Source organism: Spermophilus citellus (genome assembly GCF_964194105.1).
Source record: "Spermophilus citellus genome assembly, chromosome: 13".
Lineage (NCBI taxonomy): Eukaryota > Metazoa > Chordata > Mammalia > Rodentia > Sciuridae > Spermophilus > Spermophilus citellus.
Genome location: NC_138193.1, coordinates 91,030,197 through 91,055,018, shown reverse-complemented (window position 1 = coordinate 91,055,018; position 24,822 = coordinate 91,030,197). Strand labels below are relative to the sequence as shown.

Here is a 24,822-nt window from a genome sequence, read left to right as displayed (position 1 = left end):
AGAGATCTCAGAATATAGTGGCTTATTAAACAAGATGATTTATTTGTAGTAGCAGTTTAGGGCTAAGTGTAGGGCCGGCTTTGGTAACTTGAAAACTGAGATTAGTTCCTGAGTTTTAGACAACTGCTTCAGGTTTCATTTTTTAGTCAAGGGAAAGGGAGAGCACAAATCCAGAGAGCACATGAGCAGATTTCTTCTCACTTTATTTCTGTCTTCCCTTTTCTGTTTTTTTTCTCTCATCTGTTTTTGTTTTCTTTCTTCCTCTGCCCTGTACTCTTTCTGTATTCATCCCATTGTGGCTATGTGAACATGAGAGGAGTTAGGGAAAGAGGTGGTTTGTTATTTATTTATTTTTTAATATTAAAAATGGGAGGATTCTGTATTGAAAAACGAGTAATCTTTGCTATGTATCATGTCTTAATAACCCCAGTTTTAAATTGCATCCATAAGTGTTTTTCTATAGTTCTAAATTTTCATTATTGTTATTATTATTATTATTATTATTTGTGTGTGTGTGCGGTTTGTGTGGCCCTGGAGATTGAACCCAGAGCCTTAACAACTGAGCTACATCTGCAGCACTTTTTTTTGGGGTGGGTGGGGTTGGGTCTATGGGGGATTGAACTCGGGTACTCAAGCAGTGAGTTACATCCCCAGCCCTTTTTTGTATTTTATTTAGAGACAGGGTCTCTCTAAGTTGCCTAGTGCCTCACCATTGCTGAGGCTGGCTTTGAACTCATGATCTTCCTGCCTCAGCCTCCTGAGCCGCTGGGATTAAAAACGTATGCAATGGTGCCTGGCCATCTGCAGCATTTTTTAAAAAAATTTATTTTGAGGGCTGATGCTGTAGCTCAGTGGTGGAGTTCTTGCCTAGCATGTGTGAGGCACTGAATTCAGTCTTCAACACATAAAAATAAATAAATAAATACATAAAATAAGGCATTCTGTCCATCTACAACTACCAAAACATATTAAAAATAAAATTTATTTTGAGATGGGGTCTTTCTGAGTTTCCCAAACTGCCTTGAAGTGGCCATCCTTCTGCCTTAGCCTCCTAAGAGCTGAGATTATAGGCATGCACCACTGTGCCTGGCATGTTACTTAATTTTTAAGTTTATCCCAACTTAATTTTGTTCTTTGTGGGGATTGCTATTTGCATAATGTAATTTGAAAGCATTTTGCGAAATAATTGGATTTTGAATCATCTTAAATAGAATGTAAATGATGATAATGCTGTATTCATAATAAAGTGAGAAATTATATTTATGCTCAGTGTTGGTTATTAATTATTTTGCAGTTGATAGATATGATTAGTTTATTATAATATACTTCCTGTTTTTAGGATGCAAAAATATTGATGTGTGAATTTTAAGCATAGTATACTTGTTTCTACTTGCATTTTTTTCTTTGGTTCGGCTTTTTCTTTTAAATGCTAAAATGTATTCACTTACATTTCACAGTTATGTCATACAGCAGTGGTCTATTATATGTCAATATTGAAAGCATGTTGCTGAAAGTTTAAGTTTCAAAACAGATATCCTTTTGTTACTAGAATATCTGAGACTGGGGGCATGTCTAAAATCTTTGGACAAATGGTTCTACTTTTTTTTTTTTTTTGCGGGGGGCGAGAAGTGTACCTGGGATCTCACTCTGAAGCACTCAACCACTGAGCCACATCCTCAGCCCTGTTTTGAATTTTACTTAGAGACAGAGTCTCACTGTGTTGCCTCGTACCTCATCATTGCTGAGGCTGGCTTTGAACTCTACTCCTGCCTAGCCTCCTAAGCAGCTGGGATTAGAAGCGTGCAATTGCAAGCCCATTGTTCACATAATATTCATTGTAGACATTCCACCATTCTAGGCATCATTCACTGCATTACAGTAATTTGTCACTATCTTCCCTGAAGTATAGGGTTTGGTATGATTGGTTTGGGTATTCTTTTTCTTATATCAGCCATATAGTTCGATTAAATGGTTCATATTGAAGATGTGAGTAATATTTCTTATTACTTGCTGAATAACTTTGCATAGTTTTCAGTATTTAAAGCTCATTGGAGATCTTTGTGTATCTCTTTAAAATTTTACCTGTTTGATTTTTGCTCATGGTTTCAGCTTGTTCATTTTTCTTTCTTGATTTGGTTTGTAATAATGTGTATTGAAACTTTACCAAATGGCATTATTCTTAATAACAAGCCCTTTAAAATATTATATGATAATTTAGGTTTGTGTAATAGAATTAAAAGTAGGTAAGTTTTTTATAGTACCTGCCATAACCATCACAAATCAAAATATCTGATTGAGGATTTGAATTTAACTTTGTTTTGTTGTGTTTAATTTTTTGTGATCATCTTTTTTACTTAGGCACAGCAACTTTTATCAGCGTGTTTAGAAAAGGTAGATGTTTCCAGTACAGAGGGTTATGATTTGTTCATCACACAGCTCAAAGATGGTTTAAAAAATACATCTCATGAGACTGCAGCAAACCATAAAGTTGCTAAGGTAAGAAACAAAAAAAATTTTTTTTTTACCTTGTTTGGGATTATAATAGAATGAATACCTCCATCCTTTTGCATTTCATTTCCCTTCTCTTCTGAAACTGTTCTTGTTGTAAATTTCTCTCTTTTTTGGGAACTGGGAATTGAACCCAGGGGCCCTTAACCCGAATCTCCAGCCCTTTTTAAAGTTTTCGTCAGAGACAGGGTTTTGCTATGTTATTCACACTGGCCTCAAACTTATATCCTCATGAGTAGATGCAATTACAGGTGTGTGCTATTGTGCCCTGCTAAGGCTTCTCTGAGTTGTAAATATAATATATAGAAGCCTTTCATACTGAAGGATATAAGGCCGATGATCAAAGCTAAATCTTTTTTCAAGTATGGTTGTAATTATACTAAATATTGAAATATACCTTACTTTATTTCACTTCAGACTGTATTTTGGGTATTTGCATACCAATCCTGAAATCATCTGCATTGTTTTTTTTTTTGTGTGTGTGTGCGTGTGTGTGTATGTTACTGGGGATTGAATGCATGGTTTCTGTACCACTGAATGCTTGTATTACTTTTGGTTTTGAGAAAAGGTCTTGCTAAATTGCCCAGTCTGGCTTTGAACTTGGAATCCTCCTGTCTCAGCCTTTCAATTTGCTGGGATTACAGGTGTGTACCACCATATCTGGCTGATTTTTTTAAAAATCCTTGCATTGAATTTTATTTTGAGGTTGATTTTATTAATCCATACTCCATTAATGGAATGTTTTGTTTAGGAAAGCAGAAACCGTACTATGAATTTCTGCAGAGGGAATTTTTTTTTTTTGTGAGGATTTGATTTACAGTTTTTGAGAACCGTAAAGTATAAAGGACATCCTGAGTAACACAGAGATGGTAACTACAGGAAGCAGCTTGCATTTCTGTATAGAAGAACAAAGAGAAAGAGGTTAGGATAATCAGAATCTAGATGCTTAGAGAATAGACTCCATGGATCTGGACTTAGACTTCTGTGGAGAAAGTGGAGGAAGACCTTGTTGAATTGGGACTCAGTCTCTGAAGAGAGGTGCTATGTAGCTGATGGTAGTACCTTTAAGGGAACTCTATGAGACCCCTTTTGGGAATGTTAAAAAACACACACACACACAAATGGTGAGACTGCCAAGAATCAACTCCTACCACCAGGTTGTTCCCTGAATCATTGGTGATAATAATGACTCCTAATACCAAGGAACAAGTCTTTCTCCCTTCATCACACTTTCTAGTTTCTCTTCTGTTTTCCTGTCGACAGGAAACTGACAATAAATATATTTGCCTCAGCCTCAATAAGATAGAGCAGAAGCTGAGAGACATCAATTTAATAATTGGCACAGTCTGCTCTGTCTCCATACGTAGTTTATATTTCTTATTTTTTCCCCATATACAGTTTCTAAATGAGCTTAGTTGGTAGAGTGCTTGCCTCGCATGCACAAAACCCTGGGTTTGACCCCAGCATCACAAAAAAAAAAAAAACAAAAGCAAAACAAACAAAACAACAACAACACATACACACAGAAAGATCATACTTTTTTTTCTTTCATAACAAGATGCATTGATCCTTGTTACAAGGGAAGATTCTCTATTCCAGAAAAATGAGACAAAAAGTTTCAACAGATATTTTACCCTCCCCTAGATGATATTAACTACTTTTAAAATTTAGTCATGGTCTTACTCTTTAGGTAACAGAACTGAGTTACTTAAAGATTAAATTAACAACACAAAAAAATCTTATATATAACGCCATTGTGTTTTTCTGTGTGTAGAATTGCCATTCCTGAACAATCTTAATCTTCAGTGTTGCTCTGTTTTTTAGGTTGTTGTAATTTTTCATAAACTTTTACCATTGAACACAGAAGTACTCTGAGGCATCCTAGAAAATCTCTCGGGTTTTATCTAAGTTCTCTTTGCCTTTTAGTCAGAATCAACCCAATATCCCCTTGTTTGTGTTTCAGTCAAACAAGGTATGATGATGTGAACTTTCTTTCACCATGATAAACCAGGCTAGGGGTATGTCTTAGGGGGAATAGCCAGCTTTTATTTGACCAGTAGAATAAATGCTTCTTTGCTTGTTCATAGCAATTTCAACACCTAGTTCAATGGAATCATTGTTGTAACCCTGGTAGAATATTCCTCCTTTAGGAAGTAAGACCTATAGAACTTAAGAAAGAAAGAAAGGGGTAAGGGTTGTGGCTCAGTGGTGAGGCACTGGATTCAATTCTTAGCACCACATCTAATTAAAAAATAAAGGTCCATTGAAAACTAAAAAAAAAATATTAGGAAGAAAAAAAGAAAATCTGAATGGCTTTTATTAGGTATAATATAGGGATCATGCTGGGAGAAATGATATTATGATTTTTTTTTGTTGTTGTTGATTTGAAGCATGTACTTCATCTAGTGATGTGGAACTCCAAACTTCTGGTGTCTCTCCCAGTTAGTGTTGAAAATGAGTTGTTAGTAGGCTGTGTACATATATTGCACTTTTCTGTCAGGCCAACTCCTTCTGTATGTGATAAGATCAGTAAGTTTTATGGGCAATAGTCCATTATTGCAGTTTTGTTTTCTTTGAAATGCTTTCCTTGGTCAGAAGGAAAGTTGTGTGGAATACCATTATGGTGCATAAGACATTCTGTTAGTCATTCCACCTGCAGTGATATAATGGCAGAAGTGTTGTGGGCAGAACAGGTGAATGCATTATCAACAATGCACATCTGTTACAATGAAGAGAAATTGCTGCCTAATATATGACTGAAGGATTCCTGTATAGGTGCCCCGCTATCAGATAGCTGGCTGTTCCCCCTAAGTCATACCACTCTCTTGGTTTGTGTTGGTGAAAGGAAGTTCATGTTGTCATACCTGGCCTTCATCTTTGGCCATGGCCTTTTGTGTACAGGACCATTGACTAGTACTGGCTGTGGAGAAGGCTGACTGATGTGTAGATTATACACAGACACACACACACACACACACACACACACACACACACATAATCATTTCCTCTTATATTGGTGCCTTTTGCAGAGCATTCATATTTCACAAATATTTTCATACTGTTTATTGTTGAAATTTGTCTGTAGACTTTTACCCTTGACGTCCTTGTTAACAGTCTTCTATTTCTGATATTTCCAAGTGCCTTACCATCCAGCCTACGCATATAAGCTGTTAGTCATTGAGGATCTTCACTTCTGGCCAACTTTAACAAATGGGTTGAAGTGTATCCAGTGAGATTTACTTTTTTCCTCCTGATTGGTGCAATAATTTTGTAGTCATCATACGTGGATGATACCAGCATATGGTGCAAAACCATCTGTGAATCAGGGCCAAGGTTGTTTCCCCTTCAGATTATCTCATCATAAGGAGTTCCCTATGAAGCTGTGAATGTGGAACAAGGGGGAAACATGCAGTAGTAGTAGTTATTCTAGAAGTCTGAGCCACTTGCTTTTATTCAACTTGTGCCTTTTTAAGACTTTCTCAAGACTGATCTCTTAATTTAAGACACCATATGAAAGAACTTGTTGCTCATGCCCAAAATTATGGTTTGGTATATCAGATATCACCTAGTTCATGATGGGATTAATGTATATCTGGGAAGAAGCCAGGGACTGTTTTTCAATATAGTTATTTCCATGAGTGGGCACAGTTTTGCTTTAAGACTCTAGCATTCAGTTTTGGAATTGTCCCAATTCAGGTTGCCAGAGGCTCTTTACAGCAACAGAATTTGCCACAGAGACTTTTTTTTTAAATTGTTTTTTTAGTTGTAGATGTACACAATATCTTTATTTTTTATTTATTCATTTTTATGTGATGCTGAGGATTGAACCCAGTGTCTCACAAGCGGAAGGAAGTGTTCTACCACTGAGTCACAACCCCAGCCCGCCACAGAGGCTTTTAGTGTCATTGTCATTTAATTTGCTCTTAATGTAAAAATGTTAGAGCATCTTGAACTATGAAGTAGACTTGTTGCAGAACTTCTTGACTGTGCCCCACTTAAAATTAGCAACCTTATGTACTACTTGATGTGTAAGGTCAGTGTAGCAAGTTTTGATAGGCTAAATATTGGCTCCAAGATTGACTTAAACCTACTAAGCATCCTGTGTTTTATTATCTAAGTGGTTTTATAAGCTGTAGCAAGTTGTCTCTCACCTTGGAGAGAATATACTGAAATGTTTAGTCTACTGAATCTCTATAAACTTGACCACAGTTGCAGGACTGTGAGTCTTTTCTGAAAACTATTGATCTTCTCTGCAAGTATCTTACTAAAGCATAAATTTCTAGTTAACTTTCTCCTTATCACCACCAGTATAAGTGATCTGCAAGATGTTAGGATGATTAGAATTTCTGCAGATTACATTATGGGTATGGTAAAGAACATGAGATAGAGTCCTGGGGTTAAGATTGTGAAGATCTATTGTTGTTCCTGCCAGGTAAAAGCAGACTTTTTGGGTAAGTCCTTAATATCAGTATAGAAAAATATTTGATAGAACTATAACTGCCTACCAGAATCTAGGAAATTTGTTGATTTGCTTCAATAAAAATGCCTCATCTGGGACAGCACCTGCATTTAACTTTGCCACCTGATAGTTTACAATCCAGGGTCATTGTTTAAACTCTATTTACATTCTGCATAGGCAAAACAGGCTAGTTAGATGGAGATGAGACTGGGTGATCACCATCATTATCTTTCAAGTCTCTTATAGACATATTAATCTCAGAAATTTTCATAGGAATATGGTAATACTGTGGCATATCCTAGTGGAGAAGGATAATTGTAGTGATGGCTTCTTGACCTTTCCTACTTTAATGGTCCTCAGAGTGGAGCAAAGAGCTAATGTGCAGATTTTTCCAGTTGCTTTTTCTCTAGATCTTCCAACTAAGCATTCAGGAACTATAGAACTAACTACAGTGTGGTTTTGTAGACTTATAGTTTTCTGAGACAGCTTTGTGCCTAACTGTTAATCATACAATTGTTTTAAGTCTTTAGTTTGATGACCACATCATGTTTTAGGTCAGTTCAGAGCCACTTTCTTGTAATGCCTAAAAGACTTTTTCTCTAGTATAGTCACTTGTGGTGAATGCCCACAAGTCTCTTTGGCAAAAACTCTAGAGTATGATTTATATTATATAGTTGGGGTATTATCATAGTACCCCTTTTCAAGGGAAGGCAGCCTACCTTTCAATGAAGAGGCTTTATATCTATGAACAGGCTAGATATAGAAATCTGGTGAAATGTTCTTATTTTTTTATTATTTTGTGGCAGTTCAAGTCATATTTTTGGTCATAAGTTTTTCCAGTTACAAAGGTGTAAATAATAATTTGCTAGACTGCCTAGAGTATACTACACAGAGTGGAAACCATTCCAACTTATCTAAGCACAAGATGTAAAGATGAAATTACTTTATAGACTTATTTCTTTGGGAGAGAAATATTTAGCTTTGCCTATCTATTTATCTAACTATTTATTGTAGTGCTGGGGATTGAATCCATGGCCTTGTGCATACAAGGCAAGTGTTCTACCAACTGAGCTATATTCCTAGTCTCATATTTAGCTTTTTTTTAGTCCAGTTTTTTTCTTTTACTTTTTTTCCTAGCTGTGTGACTTCTTTAGTTATTAGAATATTAAATAATTGGGGGCTGAGGTTGTGGCTCAGTGGGAGAGTGCTTGCCTAGCATGTGTGAGTCACTGGGTTTGATTCTCAGAACCTCATAAATAAATGAATACAGGTCCATCAACAACAACAACAAAACAATATTAAATAATTGGGGGGCTGGAGTGATGGCCCAGCGGTAGAGCTCTGGTCTAGCACATGTGAGGCCCTGGGTTCAATCCTCAGCACCACATAAAAATAAATAAATAAAATAAAGGTATTGTTTCCAACTACTTCCAAAAAATAAAAAAAAGTTTTAAAAAATAAATAAATAATTGGGATAGACATTTATTGTATATTGTTTTTAGTGAATTTGGGCTGAAAATTCAGGTCTGTGTGACTTCAAAGCCTATGCCTTTAGCTACTGCACTGGATTATGATGATGACAGCAACAAAAACATATGCATGGGCTAGGGATATAGCTCAGTTGGTAGAGTGCTTGCCTTGCATGCACAAAGCTCTGGGTTCAATCCCCAGTACCACCACCAAAAAAAAAAAAAAAAAAGAAAAAATAAAAAGAGAAAAAAAACAAACCCCCAAAGCATTTGCTAAGCTGGGCTGAATACTCATGTACACCAGTAATAGTAATTGTTCAAAAATATTCTTATGAATGGGTATATCTGAGTGTGTACTTTGTTCTTTAATGTTATGTTTATACAAGGTGAATATGGAAAATGACAGATGCTTTTAGTGGTAGGATATAAAAGAAGATTGCCACCATTCAGTTTTAAACCATCTTTTTCAGGGTAATTAGTTGAGGTTTTATTAAAATTTTTTTAAAATTAAAAATAATTTAAATTGATAAATAATTGTATATATTTATGGGATATGGTATGATATTTTGATATATGAATACATTGTGAAAAGATTAAATGGAACTAATTGACATTATCTTACCATTTATCATTCCTTTATGGTGAGAATGTTCAAAATCTGCTCTTCTAGCAGTTTTTGAAATATACATTATTATTTGAGCTCATCATGTTCTAATGTCACCGAAATTTATTCTTTGACACTTTGTACCCTTTGACCAACATCTCTATACACCCACTTCAGCTTCTGGTAACTACCCATCTACTCTCTGCTTCTAGGAGTTAAACTGTTTTGGTTTCTGCATTTGAGATCATGCAGTATTTATGTTTCTGTGCCTGGCTTATTGCACTTAACATGGAGAAACCAAGAGGACATTATGCTGTCACCAATGGCAGAACTTCCTTCTTAACTGCTGTATTCTGGAGTACTACATTTTTTTAATTGTTCATCTGTTGTGGACAGTTTGCTTTCGTGTTTGACTTGTTTCAATAAGAGGTTTTTTTTTTTTTTTTAACATAACAGTAAGCTCCTTCTGTCAATAATAAACCAATGCAGTAAACCTATTTGAGATTGATAATCTTATCAAATAAAGAATTAGGTTAAGTCGTGATTTTTGGTTAAATTGTCAAGTATGTTTCCTTTGCTTATTTTCTTTCAGTGGGCCACAGTTACATTTCATCTTCCTCATCATGTGTTGAAGTCCATTGCCAGTGCCATTGTAAATGAACTCAAGAAAATAAATCAAAATGTTGCTGCCTTACCTGTGGCGTCCTCAGTGATGGACAGATTGTCTTACCTCTTACCTAGTGCACGTCCAGAACTTGGAGTGGGGCCAGGCCGTTCTGTAGACAGGTATGAGTTTTGCTTACAGAGAGGTGATAGATTGAATTTTTAGTTTTTGGATTAACTAAAAATTACTATCATATGATTATGAAAAAAAAAACTTAAAAATATTTTGAAAACTTGATTCGTATAAACAAAGTCATCGTAACTATTCAAAATGTAAGAATTACTTTGCTATTGATAAAATATTGTGCCCTTTGAGATAATTTTTAAATTCTAACAAATTTAAAAACTGATTAAAAACAAAATGTTGTTAGCTATTATTTTCTAAAGAAAAACAATGAAGAATTAATATCTGTCCTTTCCTGGATTCAAACAGTATTGTAAAAATCATAGCTCAGTGATCATTTTCTTCAGGAGATTTATTGAGGCTCTGTTTTGTGTGAAATGAAAGAAAGAGCATTTCTTTAACAACTTAAATGATGTGCTATTTGAAATGATATCTGTCAGAATCTGTTAAAAGTACTAAAGTTTTAGCTGAGCAGAGTAGCAGTAAGATGTAATCCCAGCTTCGTGGGAGGCTTAGGGAATAGTAGCACATATTTGAGGCTTGCCTTACCAATTTAGCAAGACCCTGTCTCAAACAAAAAGAAAGGGAGGGAAAATAAAGAAAAGAAAAGAGAGAAATAAAAGAAAAAAAAAGGAGGTGTGGGGGACAAGTGATAGATATATAGCCTAAAGTGGTAAAGTGCCCTGGATTCAATCCCTAGTAGGTACTAAAGTTTAGATATGCTTTACTGTAGTATAATGTAACAGGTTTTTTTTTTTTTTTTTTTTTTTTTTGGTACCAGGAATTGAACTTGGGGGCACTCAACCACTAAGCCACATCTCTAGTCCCCTTTTGTATTTTGGAGACAGAGTCTCACTGAGTTGCTTACTGCCTCTCCTTGCTGAGGCTGGCTTTGAACTTGCCTTCCTACTGTCTCAGCCTCCCGACTGCTGGGATTACAGGTGTCTGCCACCATGCCTGGCTAAAATGTAACGATTTTCATTAGATAGATGTTCACATCTGCTTTTTCATGTAGCATTTTACATGTGCACATTTCCATTGAATGGGATTTGAAACTGTCTAGGCATTTAAAAATATTATTTTTGTAGTTGTAGATGGATAACACCTTAATTTAGTTTTTTTTTTTCATGCAGTGCTAAGGATTGAACCCAGAGCCTCACACATGCTAGGCAAGCTCTTTGCCACTGAGCCACAACTCCAGCCCTTATATGCATTTTTTGTGAAGTAACTCATGCTGATGTTACCAAAGGCACTATCAAATGAATTCACTTTAAAAAATTAAAAAATAATTTTTTTTTTAGTTGTAGATGGACATAATACCTTTATTTAAAGTGTGGCAAAATTAATAGTTTATCTTTTGGCAAACTGTTACTTTGCTTAGTTTTCCTATTTGTGTTTGTTAAGTGGTTTTATTACATAAATGTCTCAGTAATTACATTAACTATCGAGAAGAATATTATATTCTAGAGCAATATTGCAGTCTCTTTTTGGACAAAATATAGAGATTGTTGCTTTTAAATTGAGTATCAGGTGATAATTGATATACCTGTCCATGAAATATGCTTTAGAATATGTTTGGAAATGGGAGAAAGAAAAATACATAATTTGAACAAGCTTTTCTTATCTAAGAGCAATGCCTATAGTGACATTATAAAACATGCATCCCTGCAGAACTATTTTCTTTGCAAATAGTTGCAGGGTTTCTTTTTAAAGAAGCTGTGATAAATGTCATATTTTGGGAAATGCATTCATCAGATAGGATTTTCATTGTTTTTGGGAATGTTAAAATGTCCTGAGTACTAATTTTTTGGGGGGTTCCAGGGATTGAACTTAGGGGCATTCAACCACTGAGCCACATTCCTAGACCTTTTTTTGTGTTTTATTTATAGATAGGGTCTCATTGAGTTGCTTAGCGCCTCACTTTTTGCTGAGGCTGGCTATGAACTCATGATCCCCCTGCCTCAGCCTCCCGAACCACTGGGATTATAGGCATGCACCACAGTGTCCAGCTCCAAATACTAATTTAATGTAGTGTTTGTTTCATTAAAAATGAATTGCAGGGGGCTGGGGCTTGCCTCGCACACATGAGGCACTGAGTTCAATCCTCAGCACCACATAAAAATAAATATAGTAGGTCCAAAAAAACCCAAAAGAGTTAAAAAAATGCAGAATCTTATGAGGACTTTTTTTTTTTTTTTTTTTTTTTTGCTACCGAGGATTGAATCCAGTGGCACTTAACTACTGAGCCACATCCCTAACCCTATTTTTATTTTGAGCAGCGTCTCACTTATTTGCTTAGGGCCACAGTAAGTTGCTGAGGCTGGCTATGAACTTGTGATCCTCCTGCTTTAGCCTCCTGAGTCTTTGGAATTATAGGCATGCACCATTATGAGGACTTTGGTGAACTTGGGTCTGTTGAAGGTTGAGTTAGAGTCTAGTGGTAGGTAGTATAAGTAAATGAGACTGGTTTTGTGTTCTAGGAGCAATTCTGAAGATTTATAACCTGTGAATGAAAATGGTTTTCTAACCCATAAGATTTTTTTTTTTTAATAATGGATTGAACCCAGGGCCTTGTGCATGTTTGACAAACCCTAAACCATTAAGACCTCCTTCTACCTTTTTTTAAAAAAAATTTTAAGTTGTTGATGGACCTTTATTTTATTTATTTATACTTGGTACTGAGAATTGAACTCAGGGCCTCACACATGCTAGGCAAGTGCGGAGCCACAGCCCCAGCCCATCCTTCTACCCTTTTTAAATCCAGAATACAATTATGTGTAAATATAAGCTCGCTAGTAATATTATAGAAAATTGTGTACTAATTAATTTGAGGGAAGAATTTAAGAGAACTATGTATCTGGTCTCTTTTTGATGACTTTTACCTCTTTGTTTAAGAGAACTATGTATCTGGTCTCTTTTTGATGACTTTTACCTCTTTGTTTAAGAGAACTGTGTATCTGGTCTCTTTTTGATGACTTTTACCTCTTACAAGTTTGTGTTAGGAAGAGTAACTTGTTCTTATCAGTAATTTCTTACTTGAATCCCTTTGGACTTGACTTTAAAAAGTCAAAGTATTAAAAAATACTCTTGTGCTTTTTAAGTTATAGTTTAGTTCCAAGTAAGCTAGTATATTTTAATATGAAAACCTGTGAGGATTTAATTTTTTGATAAATCCCTGGAGAGTACTGTTTTTCCTGGGAAAGGATTTCTATGGTGAAAGAACAGAAAATTGCTTTCTACTTAAAAAAACAAAAGGGCTAGGGTTGTGGCTTAGTGGTAGATTGATTACCTAGCATGTGTGAGGCATTGTGTTTTATCCTTAGCACCACATAAACATAAATGAATAAAAATAAAGGTATTGGCCAGACTCAGTGCTGCATGTGTATAATCCTAGCGGCTTGGGAGGCTGAGGCAGGAGGATCATGAGTTCAAACCCAGCCTCAGCAAAAGCAAGGTGCTAAGCAACTCAGTGAGACCCTGTCTCTAAATAAAATACAAAACAGGGTTATGGATGTGCTTCAGTGGTTGAGTGCACCTGAGTTCAATCCCTGGTATCCCCAACCCCAAAATAAGTGAAGGTATTATGTCCATCTAAAATTAAAACAACAACAACAATAACAAACAAATGAAAAGCAAATCAAAATAAAATAACACTTCCTCAGTATATTTGAGGGAAAAAACTCACTATTTGGTTGCAGTTTTATTCAATTATGCAAAACTTGGCATGTGTTGAAAGCATGGGGCTTTCTGCCTTTTCATTTTTATTTTCTGTTTTTTGCTTGCTAATTGCTCAAAATTGGTTAATTTAGTCTACCTGTGGAATCATTTAACAGCAATACCCACCGATCAGATTTTGTTTTTCCCTACTCTGTTTAAGAGAAAGTCCTAAAGTGATCATTTTTAGTTTAAAATTTAAATTTATTCAGTAGACCATTTCCAGTTTTTGTTGAACTCTGAAAAATGTTTCTGCATGTTAAATAGGATTTTCTCTATATTTTGATGCCTAAGTTCAACTATATGATGTATGTTTACTTTTAGATCATTGATGTATAGTGAAGCTAATAGACGGGAGACATTTACCTCATGGCCTCATGTAGGCTATAGGTGGGCACAACCAGATCCCATGGCTCAAGCTGGATTTTATCATCAGGTAAGAAACACTATCAAAAATATTTTTTTCCATATGCCATTGTCATCTTCAGTAAAGTAATCAACATTTTAGCAATTTTTTCAAAAACTTATTTTGTGTATTCTAGATATGTGCCTGTTTGTATACATATACATATATGTAAGTTTTGATTATGATGTATAACCTTTGTATGATGTTGACTGGCAATAATATTTCCTGTGTTCTGTATTGCTTATGAAAAGGAAAAATCTATTGTTAAAAGTAACTAAGAATTTAATTACTTCATATTTAAGTATTTTCTTTTAAATTTGATATAAAATTTAAGCACCAAATTGGCAGTATTTTCTGGACTTGCTTTTTGGAAAATATTCCTTTGGATAAGTATTTTATTTTTAGATTTTGACTTGCATTCATAACAGTAGTAGAAGCTTAGGGTAATCACAGTTGCTCTTGGAATTTAAATTTTGAGATAAAAATTATTCATATACCAGATAATTATAGAGGCAGCATTGCTGATGGTACAGTACAACAGTTATTGAACAGTTGATTAAGAAGTTATGTAGGCATTTATTCCAGTGTTGTAAGGGTGTATATGCAGTTTTTTTGTGTGTGTTGGTAGAGGAACAATTTAGTCAAGAAAAACAGTTAGTTGTATTCAGGAAAAGAGAAGGGGGTGTACAGTGTAATGATTAGCATGATAGAAAGATATGAGGATGGGGCATTATAGAAATCTTCACTGAACTGAAGTAGAGGGAAGGCAAGAAAAATTATTTTAGCTTCTTTCAAGTAATAGTGTATTTCAGCTGAGTAGTATAGAATGGCTTACCATTGATTTACTAAGAAATGTCAATTTGTGTAAAACATGCTTATTTAACTGTAGAATTCAGGAAATATTTGTTATAGCTATTTCACAGAGATTTGGAAAGATGATTATTCTTTTTATTCTAATATTCAAGTGTTTTGAATACCTTAATGGAAACCCCCAAACATGTATTGCATGTTTTCTTCAAAGTTGGTCAAATTTCTAGTAAAAATAAGTTTGGAGCTGGGTGTCATGGCAAATACTTGTAATCCTAGGGGCTCAGGAGGCTGAGGTAGGAGGATCACGAGTTCAAAACAGCTTTAGCAAAAGCGGGGTGCTAAGTGACTCAGTAAGATCTTGTCTTTAAATAAAATACAAAATAGGGCTGGGGACGTGGCTCAGTGGTAAAAAAGTAATATTGGAGACTGGTCAGTTAGAATCTCTGTATTTCCCTATAGTAAGTATTGAATGTAAACATTTTTTTCTAACAGCTTACCTTCTTCTAATTTGGTGTTATTTTCGAAGTCTCTATTGGGCTGGGGATGTAACTCAGTAATAGAGTGTGTCCTTTGTGTGCACAAAGCCCTGGGTCAGTCCCCAGTACCACTGTCCATGTCATCCCCCCTCCTCCCTCAAGATAAAGAGGATCTCTCTTAACGGCTGCCCTGTTATTTTTTTCTTTTGGGTTATTGTTGTTCATTATAATTCGTCTCAGAAAAGAGATCAAAATTTTCCTATAATCTCCTGCCTGTGTTAGGGATTGATTATTCTTAGTCTCTTAAAATGTGTAATAAATTCTACTGATTATTCTTAGTCTCTTAAAATGTGTAATAAATTCTATCTATAAAGTAATGCTCAAATATGTATATATTTATTTATGGTCCTGGAGATTGAACCCAGGTGTACCTAACCAGTAGTCACATCCCCAACCCCCTTTCTTAAATTTTTTCTTTAGTTGTAGGTTGGACACAATATCTTTATTTATTTATTTTTACATGGTGCTTAGGATTGAAACCAGGGCCTTGCATATGCTAGGCAAGTGCTCTACCACTGAGCCACAACCCCAGGTCCCCCAACCCTTTTAAAAATATTTTATTTAGAGACAGGGTCTTGCTAAGTTGCTTAGTGCCTTGCTAAGTTGCAGGGGCTGGCTTTGAACTTTCTATCCTCCTGTCTGAACCTCCTGAGCTGCTGGAATTGCAGATGTGTACCACTGCACCCAGCTCAAATATATTAATATTGGTTTTCAGTTATAATTGAAGTCATGTTTTGTCATCAGAATTTTATATTTTTGAGTACTGACTGTAAAGAAGCAAAATTTTTAAACATATAGATATATGATATGTCTATATATTTATTTTAATTATTAAATTATAATTTATATGGTAGTTTTTATCATTAATAGAAATACTTGTTGAAATAAATATTATAAAATACTTAATTTTTTGATATGTATATATCAAAATCTGACTGAAATATATAGCATTTTGTTACATATATCTTAAAGAATATTGGATGAATTAGGTCAACTAGCTTGATTTTCCTTTGTTCTTACATATTTGTTTCAAAATCGGTTTTTATAAATAAATTGTACTAGTTCTTTTCATACACAGCACTGTAATTCAAATACTTCAGTAGTACAAATATAGGGTAGTAGGTCAGGAATTGAGTATGTGTGTGCTTTCATGTTTGATTTTGTGATTATTTTCTGATGAAACACTGCTTTTCATATAAAATGTCTAATTCTTAAACTTTTGGAGTTTCAGTGAGTTGTTGGAACCTGATAGTATAGGCTACCTCAGTATAGAGTTTTACTTAAAATTAAGAACTCTTAAAAAAGAGTTTGTATTAAAAAGCTATTTAAATAATGATTATTAATCTTTTCTGTGTGGGTGTCTGTCTGTGTTTGTCTGCCTCTCTCTTTCTCCCTTTCTCTCAATGATTTTGCAGCCTGCCTCATCTGGAGATGATAGAGCCATGTGTTTTACTTGTAGTGTGTGTCTCGTTTGTTGGGAACCAACTGATGAACCTTGGTGAGTCTAATTTTTCTAAGCCTATAATTACAGGCTGTTAGTTGTATAAATGTACTTATTAATTTTAATTTTCTGGGTTGATATAAAATAATCTTGAAATTTTACTGCATTTCATTTTGCCATTGTTCTAAGAGAATGAGGTGGCCCTGTCTATATTCTATCACATCATTTGGCATATAGTGTCTCTGAGGCCTATTCTTTTTTTTTTTTTAATGACTACATGACAATTTTTTTTTAAAGAGAGAATGAGAGAGAGAGAGATAACTTTTTAATATTTATTTTTTAGTTTTTTGGTGGACACAATATCTTTTGTTTTTTTGTATGTGGTGCTGAGGATTGAACCCGGGCCGCACGCTACCACTTGAGCCACATTCCCAGCCCCATGAGGCCTATTCTTTCCAAAATCTCTACATGGGAGAAATGCCAAATAGAACTAGGCTGTGGCCAAAAACTAGGTAAAATGAACTCTAGAGTGATTAACTTGAGCAGTTTAATCTCTAATCTGTTGAGGGAATCTGTCAGTAGGGAATCCCATTGAGGAGGACCTTATAGTATGTGTGTCTAATTTTGATGTAATTTTAGGGTGTATCTGATGTCTTCAAATTCTGATGCATGCAATTTTAGAACCTGGATAATTAGAAGTTATATTTTGGAACCTCTTTCACTATTCTGAGGCTTTATTAATAGAAATAATAATAATAATAGCAAATATTAACGTGTGTGTGTGTGTGTGTGTGTGTGTGTGTGTGTGTGTGTGTGTTTGATACTGGGGATTTAACCCAGGAGCACATTATCACTGAGCTTCATTCCCCAGCCCTTTTTATTTTTTATAAATTTTGAGACAGGGTCTCACTAAGTTGTTTAGGGCTTTGCTGAGTTGTTGAGGCTGGCCTTGAACTTGTGAGCCTCCTCTCTCAGCCTCCTGAGTCACTGGGATTACAGGAGTGCACTACCATGCCCGACCAACTTTGTATATTTTTAATTCATTTAATTTTCACATTGATCTTTGTAGTAGGTATTATTATCATCTCCATTTTATATGAGAGATCTGAGAATATTCCCTAATTATAGTCACTCTGTTAGATAGGAATTACCATTTTAAAATGAAGAAAATATCATTTGCTCAAGGACAAATGGGTAGTAAGTGATTGAACCAGTTTTTTGTTTTAAGATGTCATTTTGTACTAAAATTAATAGTCTCTGAATGTTCATCAGCTGGTGTGAATGAAGTGAAACTGGTAAAGCCTATACATTTGGATCAGTCTGAACTGGAAAATAGTATATGAGAAATTCATGTTGCATTATTTACAGACTTAGTTGACCAACTTCAGATTTAAGTTTTTGTTTGGGACTCATTTCTTTCTATAGAAGCAAGCAGGCTTTTTGCCTGTCTGTCACACATGCTCCATTTAAATATATATACATATGTGTTTGTGTTCATGTATATATGTGTGTGTGAGTGTGTGTATGTATATGTATTTCTAAAGACAGTCATCAAAAAGTTACTTAACCTTTACTTGAAAAATTATACCATGATTTTATAGAATATAATCTTGTAAATTTTTCTGTGGGAAAGTGGATTTAAATTTTCTACTTGGGCTGGTCAGAATCCTTTTTTTAGCAGCAGAGTCGGGGGTATTATCAGGGATTGATTGCCTTGATGATTCCCCCTCTTCTTTGCTCTAAATTTGGGGATTCCTCAAACCCAAGAAGTTTATGGGGTCTCTGAATGCCTGGAGTCATGCTCTGAATGGATGGAAGGGGATTGGCAGAGGCTGCATAGCTGAGCTGGGGCACTTTTTGAATTTATAAGGGAGAGAAGGGATAATCTGAAAGGGGTAATGCCACTCTTCTATTTTGATGATAGGATTAATAGAGTTACTTTGGAGGGAGATTGAATTCTTAAAAAGAAAAAAAGAATTACCTAATAATTCTGCTTTTACTTATCTGCCCTAGGGAATTAATTGCCTTAATATGCATGGAGGCATAAAATAAATGGCTATTGTAGCAAAAAACTGGAAGCATCTTTTTTTTTTAATTGATTTTATTTTTTAAATACATGACAGTGAAATGCATTCTTAAATACCCATCAGGAGTGGAATAGCCAAATAAAATATAATATGTTCATATGATAGACATGATCCAACAATTAAAAAGAATGAACACTGTGATATTTGTTAACAATCACCAGTAACTTTCCAATATATTATTTAAAAAATATTTTTTTAGTTGTTGATGGATCTTTATTTATTCATTTATTATATGTGGTGCTGAGAATTGAACCCAGTATTTCACACATGCAAGGCGAGTGCTTTACCACTGAGCCACAATCATAGCCCTCTAATACATTCTTGTATCAAGGAAATGATTATAGACTGATTTGTATAATGACATTGATTTATTTAAAGTAATCAAAAACCCTTTGTGTACATATATATGTAGACTTATAAAATATATACATATATATATATATATATATATATATATATATATACACACACACACACATATATATATATGTATATATATGTTAATGTTTATTTTTTAGATGTAGATGGACACAACACAATCCTTTATTTTTATTTGGTGCTGAGGATCAAACCCAGGTCCCACCCGTGCAAGGTGAGCGCTCTACTGCTGAGCCACAATTCCAGCCCGTATAAAAATATTTTAAAGGGGCTGGGGTTGTGGCTCAGTGGTAGGGCACTTACCACGTGTGAGGCACTGGGTTTGATCCTCAGCACCAAATTAAAAAATAAATAAATAAAGCAAAGTTAAAAAAAAAATTTTAGAAATATATAAGTTGGTTGGTCCTGGTGTTTCATGTCTGTAAACCTAGCTACTTGGGAGTCTGAGGCAGGAGGGTTACAAGTTTGAGCCAAGCCTGAGCAATTTATCAAGACCTTGTCTCAAAATAAACTAAACTAAAATAAAAATGGGCTGGGAATGTAGCTCAGTGGTAGATTACCTACAGGTTCAATCCCTATTTCATAAACAATAGCAATAAAAAAATGTAAGTTGAATTCATAATAATGGTTACCTGGACTTGGGATAGGGGATGAGTAGGATAAGATAACTGAAGTTCTGGACTGGGTTGTAGCTCAGTGATAGAGTGCTTGCCTCCCATGTGGAAGGCACTCGGTTCAATCCCCAGCACCACATAAAAATAAAATAAAAGTATTATTTTCATCTGCAACTTAAAAAATATTAAAAAAGAAATAACTGAAGTTCATTTGGCTTTATTTTATATAGTCATGTGTAACTTGTATAAGTAACATTTTAATAAAGAAGTTAGACCTCAGGGAAGATGAAAGGGTGAAAAATACATTGGAATTTAGCTTGGAGGGAATTTGGTCCAAATATGTGCTTGGCAGTGAAATGTGAAAGGATTTATGGAAGACATCTGAATTTCAGATTACCCTGAATTTGTATATAGATACAGGTTAAGTTGTAGTTGCCATATAAAAAGAAATATGTATACCCTAAGTAATACCATGTTTTATGAGGGAGATTTTCTTTTCTCTCCCTTTCTTTGCTATGGAAATATACAAGTGGGTAAGGGAAAAGGTTTTTTTTTTTTTTTTTTTTTTAAAGTAATAGGATCCTGACATTTCAAATACCTTATAATTAAAACTAATCAAAGTAAAAAAGCGGGCAGGGAAGCATGCAAGAGAAAAACGAAAACTAGAAAGAAATAATAAAGAAGTCACAAAGTTGGACAGATATTTTTTTTTGGTACTGGGGATTGAACTCAGAGGCTCTGACTTCTGAGCCACATCCCCAGCCCTATTTTGTATTTTATTTAGGGTCTCACTGAGTTGCTTAGTGCCTTGCTAAGTTGTAGAGGTTGCCTTTGAACTTGCCATCCTCCTGCTTCAGGGGAGCCACTGGGATTACAGGCCTGTGCCACTGCTCCAGGCTTTGAACCGATAATTTTTGAGTGTTAAAAGTTGATTCTGCTTTGAGTATTTGAAAAAATTCAAATCATTATACCAGGTCTTGTTTTGCATTCCTAACCTTTTTTAAAATTCTTAAATGTTATGTTTCTTTATGGTTTTCTAGTAAACTAATTTAACATTTTAGTTTTGTGCAATAAGCAGTTACTTGAAAGAAGTACAGTTGTATCTCTCTATTTGTGGGGATTGGTTCTGGGACCCTCTGTGAATAACAAAATCTAAGGCTGCTCAAGTCCCTTTTTATTCACATATAACCTATTTACATTCTTACATGTAATTTTAAATTATTTTCAGATTACTTATAATATTTATATAACATTATTGATATGTAAATAGTTGTCAATCTGTGCCTTTTAAGGCTTAATCACAAGAAAAAAGTCTGTATATATTCAGTACTAATGCAGTTTTTTCCCCAAATGTTTTCTATCCACTGATGGTTAAATCCATAGAAGCAGATCCCATGGATATGGAAGTCAGCCTGTAGTGTATACTTTCTGAACATCAGAAATTTATAACATCTGAACCTCTTTTAGGTTTTTTGAAAAGGAATTTTATTTATGAGTTACTTACCTGATTGTGTCTTACAATGAATATGAAAGGTATATTTTTGTGTTTTAATATGTAATTTTATCCATATACTTGTTATTTAAATATTTTTTATCTGTATTCTTAAGAGATCTCTGTTTTCAGAGCGTTAGTAAAAACTTTTTGACAGTAATTCCATTTATTGAGTTTTGTTTACTAGAAACTTTGTGATATAAGTTGCATTTATTGATATCCTACTATATGTGATTTATAGTTGTGGTGGAGAATTGTAGGAAACCATTTTGAAGTAATATCAGGAGTTTAGACTATTTTATCAATATGCTAATATAGCATGAATTATAGTACTGGTTTCTCAGTTTCCTTTGAGGCTGACTTTTTGTGACTTGAGTTTTTTACAAAAAAGGAGCTGATCCTGAAGTTCTGTTTTTTTTCTAATAAGTCTTATTTACTCTTTTTAGTTACACATGACAGTAGAATATATTTTGACATTTATGTGGAGTTCTGTTTTAATGTACTAGTTTAACTGCTTCGTTTTTCAGTAATCTTTTTATTTCTTAATCTGTGTACAGGTCGGAACATGAGAGACATTCTCCAAACTGCCCGTTTGTTAAAGGTGAGCACACACAGAATGTGCCATTGTCAGTCACACTTGCAACAAGTCCTGCACAGTTTCCTTGTACGGATGGAACTGACAGAATATCTTGCTTTGGGTCTGGGAGTTGCCCCCATTTTCTAGCAGCTGCAACAAAACGAGGAAAGATCTGCATATGGGATGTTTCCAAACTCATGAAGGTATGCTTTATTTTTGAAGTAACAGATTCATAATTGAAAAAAAAATCAATTGTAAACTTAGGATTTTCATTTGTTTAGGTGCACTTAAAGTTTGAAATTAATGCCTATGATCCAGCAATTGTACAACAGCTTATTCTATCAGGAGAACCTAGCTCAGGAGTTGATTCAAGGAGACCAACTTTGGCATGGCTGGAGGATTCCTCTAGTTGCTCAGATATACCAAAATTGGAAGGAGATAGGTATGTGAATTTTTTTTTTAGTAGTATTTATAAATGTTACAAGTTTTCTTTTTAAAAATTTTATGTTCTCATTGTTCTACCTAAAGGGGCATAGAAATTTATCAAGATTATAAAATTTTTCAGAATCAGAAAATAAATGTCAGAATTTATCAAAATTAGAAAATAAATGTCTGGGGGCTGGGGCTGTAGCTCAGTGGTAGAGCACCTGCCTTGCACGTGTGAGGTACTGGGTTCGATCCTCAGTACCACATAAAAACAAATGAAATAGGGGTATTGTGTCCAACTACAACTAAAAAAAATAAATAAGTATTATTAAAAAAAAATGTCTGGTCAGAAATCTGAAACCTGTGATTCTCAAAGAGAAATTTTCATTCAGAAATACTTTGGCCTGTAACCTTTTTTTCTTTCTTATTTTCTGTCAGTTGGCAATAATTTCCATAAGAAAAATAAAGTTGATTGATTGTGGGTGTCGCTCAGTGGTAAAAGCATATGCTATGCAGGTACAATGGCCAGGGTTCAACCCCCATACCAAAAGTGCGGTCGGGGTGGGAAAAAAAGCATAAAAAAATCAAATCCTTGGATTAGATTTGTGATTCACTTTTTTAAAATTAAATCTTCTCATGGAGCAGTTGAAACAAATGATTTGTTTCCCATTTTTCATTAGCACCTCAAAAATGGAAGTGAGGTTGTGTGTGGTGGTGCGCACCTGAAATCCCAGTGTCTTGGGAGTCTGAGGCAGCAGGGTGGCGAGTTTAAAGCCAGCCTCAGTAACTTAGCAAGGCCCTGTGCAACACAGTGAGACCCTGTCTCTAAATAAAATACAAAAGGAAAAAAAAAGGAAATAGGGCTGGGGTTGTGGCTCAGCGGTAGAGCACTTGCCTAGCACATGTCGGGCCCTGGGTTCAATCCTCAGCACCATGTAACAATAAATAAATAAAATAAAGGTATTGTGTTCAACTACAACTAAAAAATATTAAAAAAAAAAGGAAATAAAATTTCACTAATGAAAGTGAAATGTCGTTAGATAAAGCAAGAGGACCTAATTATTTAAAACAGTATACCATTAGTGAACAGGGAGTTGAGGCATCATAATCATTGATATAGAAACATTAAAATTGCTCTTCTAGATTCTCCTCTCAACTTCTCTGACAGGTAGCTGATTTTTGTGACTTTACTGATTTGTGTCGGGCAGGAGAATCAAATTAAAATCCCAGTTCACCCACTTGTTTTCTATGAACTTCTGCAGTTATGACTGTGTACTCGGCCTGGATCACACAACAATGTTTGTGTGATTTCCCAAGGAGGCAGTAAGCCATTCAGTTGATGATATTGATGATAAGCAATACCTGCTATCACTGGTAAGAGGTTAGGTAGCAATGTGAAATGGAGGATGTTTAACTGTCATCAGATGTCTTTAGATACTGATGGTATCTACCAATTCATCTGCAGGGGCTTCTGATGTTACTGATTGGTGCTACATTTATTCAGCGATTTATTATTTTACTTCACAATCCCTTTTGGTGGCATGTACTTCATTACGAAGTATGTAAAATTTTATTAATGGGAATTATTTTATTATTGGGAAATTAATTTAGGAAGATTATCACTGTCTAGTTCCTCTTTGGTAATAGCATGTGGAAATTATTGATGGTGGTGTGTGCTCGAGAACATACTGAATTAAAGCTTCATGGTTGTTCTCAGTTACAAATCCATGTGAGAGCGATGGGAAAGCAGCTTGCTTTTGTTGTGTGAGGTTGTTTTTTTTTTTTTTTTGTATTGGGGATTGAACTCAGGGGCACCCGACTGCTGAGCCTCATCCCCAGCTCTATTTTGTATTTTATTTAGAGACAGGGTCTCACTGAGTTGCTTACAGCCTCGCTTTTGCTGAGGCTGGCTTTGAACTTGCGATCCTCCTGCCTCCTCCTCCCCCGCCTAAATTATACTATTAAATTAGTTTATGAACAATGATTATCACTTAAAAAAACTAAAACAGAAACTTTGTTAAAATTATTTAGGTGAACCCCTCCCAAATTTCAAATGTTGCCTTGGTATGTAGTATCCCTAAGCGTTTTCAGTGGAGACCATAACTAGAAATCAAATAACATTATAAATGTCTCCGCATTTCAGACTTAAGTGTATTATTTCAAAAGGGTAAAATTGCCTTTTCTTTCTGCAAAATGCATCTTTTTGTTTTCATAATGAGGTATCAGAATTTTAGAAACCACTGTAAGATGTGCTGCTGATTTGATTAAGAGAGTCCAGACAGAGCCCAATATTATGTTTGTTTTGTATGTAGTGACCTGTTTTTTCTTGTTGGCTAACAGTGGAGAGAGAGAGGATAGGGGTCGATTCAAAGAGGGAGGCTGACAGTTTAATCGCCACTTGAGTGATGCTCAAAGGAGGGACTATTGTTGTTTTAACCTCTAACTTCTGAGTGTAATAGTTTGTCAAGGAGTTATTAGCAGCCTTTACAAAACAGAAAAACCCCACAAAATAAA

The 24,822-nt window shown here is 34.9% G+C and overlaps 1 protein-coding gene across 11 annotated transcripts in view; it reads left to right on the top strand.

Moving 5' to 3' along the window:
• BIRC6 (baculoviral IAP repeat containing 6) overlaps positions 1 to 24,822 on the top strand; it is a 218,837-nt gene that overhangs the window by 22,347 nt on the left and 171,668 nt on the right. For all 11 annotated transcript variants that reach the window (XR_014018696.1, XM_081265581.1, XM_081265578.1 and 8 more), the window contains exons 3-8: positions 2,359 to 2,496; positions 9,633 to 9,826; positions 13,866 to 13,977; positions 16,709 to 16,791; positions 21,863 to 22,085; positions 22,164 to 22,324. Coding sequence is in view for 10 of the 11 variants with exons in the window: in XM_081265581.1 (XP_081121707.1) it covers positions 2,359 to 2,496; positions 9,633 to 9,826; positions 13,866 to 13,977; positions 16,709 to 16,791; positions 21,863 to 22,085; positions 22,164 to 22,324 (911 nt within the window). In the remaining variant the exon portion in view is untranslated. The remainder of the gene's footprint in view (positions 1 to 2,358; positions 2,497 to 9,632; positions 9,827 to 13,865; positions 13,978 to 16,708; positions 16,792 to 21,862; positions 22,086 to 22,163; positions 22,325 to 24,822) is intronic.